At 55.0% G+C, this 1,911-nt stretch overlaps 1 protein-coding gene across 1 annotated transcript; it reads left to right on the plus strand.

The window, feature by feature from the left end:
• Positions 1-1,099: 1,099 nt before the first annotated feature.
• On the plus strand, positions 1,100-1,645 carry NGA_0319000 (uncharacterized protein; the record flags this gene model as incomplete). Its single annotated transcript, XM_005856120.1, has 2 exons — positions 1,100-1,390; positions 1,544-1,645. Coding segments are annotated over 2 exons (393 nt in total), but the record flags the coding sequence as incomplete, so codon positions are not given.
• Positions 1,646-1,911: the final 266 nt, after the last annotated feature.

Genomic DNA, 1,911 nt, shown 5'->3' on the forward strand with positions numbered 1-1,911 from the left:
GAAATGTCGGTCTCTCGCCATATGTGTCCCCCCTCGGCGGGCATCGAGCCTCCAAAGCCCGAGGTGGAGAGCCCCATGCCGTTGAGAGGGAGGGGAGCTCCGGCCACCGCACTGGCAGGAAGGAGGGGAGGGGAGGGAAAAGGAGGGGAGGAAAGGAGAGGAGGGTCGAGGCGTTGGTCGTGCCCGAAGGGTTTAAGGAGGGCCAGGAACGCATGCATTCGCTCATTCTCTGCTTTCGTCTTCATCAGCGCTTGTCCGATTCACCGTCACTGCCAGGGCGCCGTGACTTCCAACCCTTCTTCCCTCTCTTCCTCCGCCCCGCTTTTCCTCCTTCCTTACCTCGACGGTGAACTTATGGACGCTCTGGCCTTGTGCATCTCCCTGGACAGGTCCGCGTTCTGGGTGGCGAATGCCTGTGAAGAGGGGAAGGGAAGGGGGGGGGAGGGGGGAAAGCGGGAGGTGGAGTCGGGGAAAGGAAAGCATCGAGGATGAGCTCAAACGACAAACACGGGTACCCTAAAATATAATTTATCTCATGTGCCCCGTATATGCCCAAATCGACTACATTATGCACTGCTTTGCTTTTCACAGCAAGCTTGCAGGCGGAGGAATCTAGACAGTCCTGGGCACTGACACAAGCCTTCCCTTGACACAGACTCGACAACCTCTATCTTGCCTGCTTAATAAGCATTTCTGCCTCCTTAGTTTTCATGTTTGCTGGCTGTGGTGGTGAGTTTGTTTGCGTCTCGGCAGCCCCCCCTCCGTCCCCCCCTCTTTCCAGCTTGCCCTCCTGCCCCTCCCTTTCCGATAGACCATCCTTGGCGGGCTCCCCGTCATTAATTTCGGAAGACATTACAGCAACCTGGCCCTCAGTGCCCGTTTTCTTGTATACTGAGACCCTGTGAGGACTTGGGTGAGGATGGGAAGCGTGTAACATCTTATGAAAAAAGATCTGATTAACAACCTCCCCATTCACCTACCTCCCCTCCCCTACCGCAGCATCAACTTACGTGCCGACAGTCCCTCCCTTTATCATTCATGCCACACTATTCCCTCAAAGATGTCCACAGGGACAATCTGCTGCTTTTTGCCCTTGTATTACTTTCTCTTGCACTTCGCCAGTCGTTCGAGTGCCTTTGTTCCCCCTGAGCGCGTGTGGAGTTGTAGCACTTTTCCGCCACCCCGGCGCGTGCGGGGTCTGGAACGACGGCATTCGACACTACCAAAAGTCAATAGACAGAGGGCGTCAGACATGGGCGATGTGACCGAGGGACCTTGGAAGGAAAATGATTCCACACATGGGGCCGTGGAATTTTACAGTGGCATTGGTGGCTGGAGTGAGGCTTTAGAAGGAGCATTGAGAAGGCTGGGGAGGGAGGGGGCTTTCCAGGTACGTCGACTTTGTGACCCAATTTTTTGCATCCCGAGGATAACTTTTTCTTTCTATATCTGTATCAAGGTATTATATGGTATAAATACATGCGATACTATGCTGAGGGCTTTCAATTCAGTGCCTTTCGTGTCCTTCGCCCATGCCCCATAGGTGAGGGCCGCGTATGAGATCAATCTGGTCGCCAACCAGGTCTATGCTGCTCAAGGTAGGAGGCCGCATGATTCGCGAGACGACAAGTTCATGGTAGCGTAGAAGGAATTAATGCACGTGCACATCGATACGCCCGCGAAGCCGTCCTTCATGACCATTTTGTCCTTGGTGGACACGGCCCTTGTTCCTCCTCGACACGTTTCACGCGCATTTTTCTTCCCTCCTCACCACCATTCCACATTCATGCCACGCCCGATCATGCAACTTACTTCTCTGCCACGTCTCTTGGCCCAGAAGCGCTTTCCTGACCCTGCCATCCGCTCCTCTCCCCCCCCAGGGTGACACCGCCGCCGGAGGGAGAGGCGGTG

Source organism: Nannochloropsis gaditana (genome assembly GCF_000240725.1).
Source record: "Nannochloropsis gaditana CCMP526 unplaced genomic scaffold scaffold035, whole genome shotgun sequence".
NCBI classification, from domain to species: Eukaryota; class Eustigmatophyceae; order Eustigmatales; family Monodopsidaceae; genus Microchloropsis; species Microchloropsis gaditana.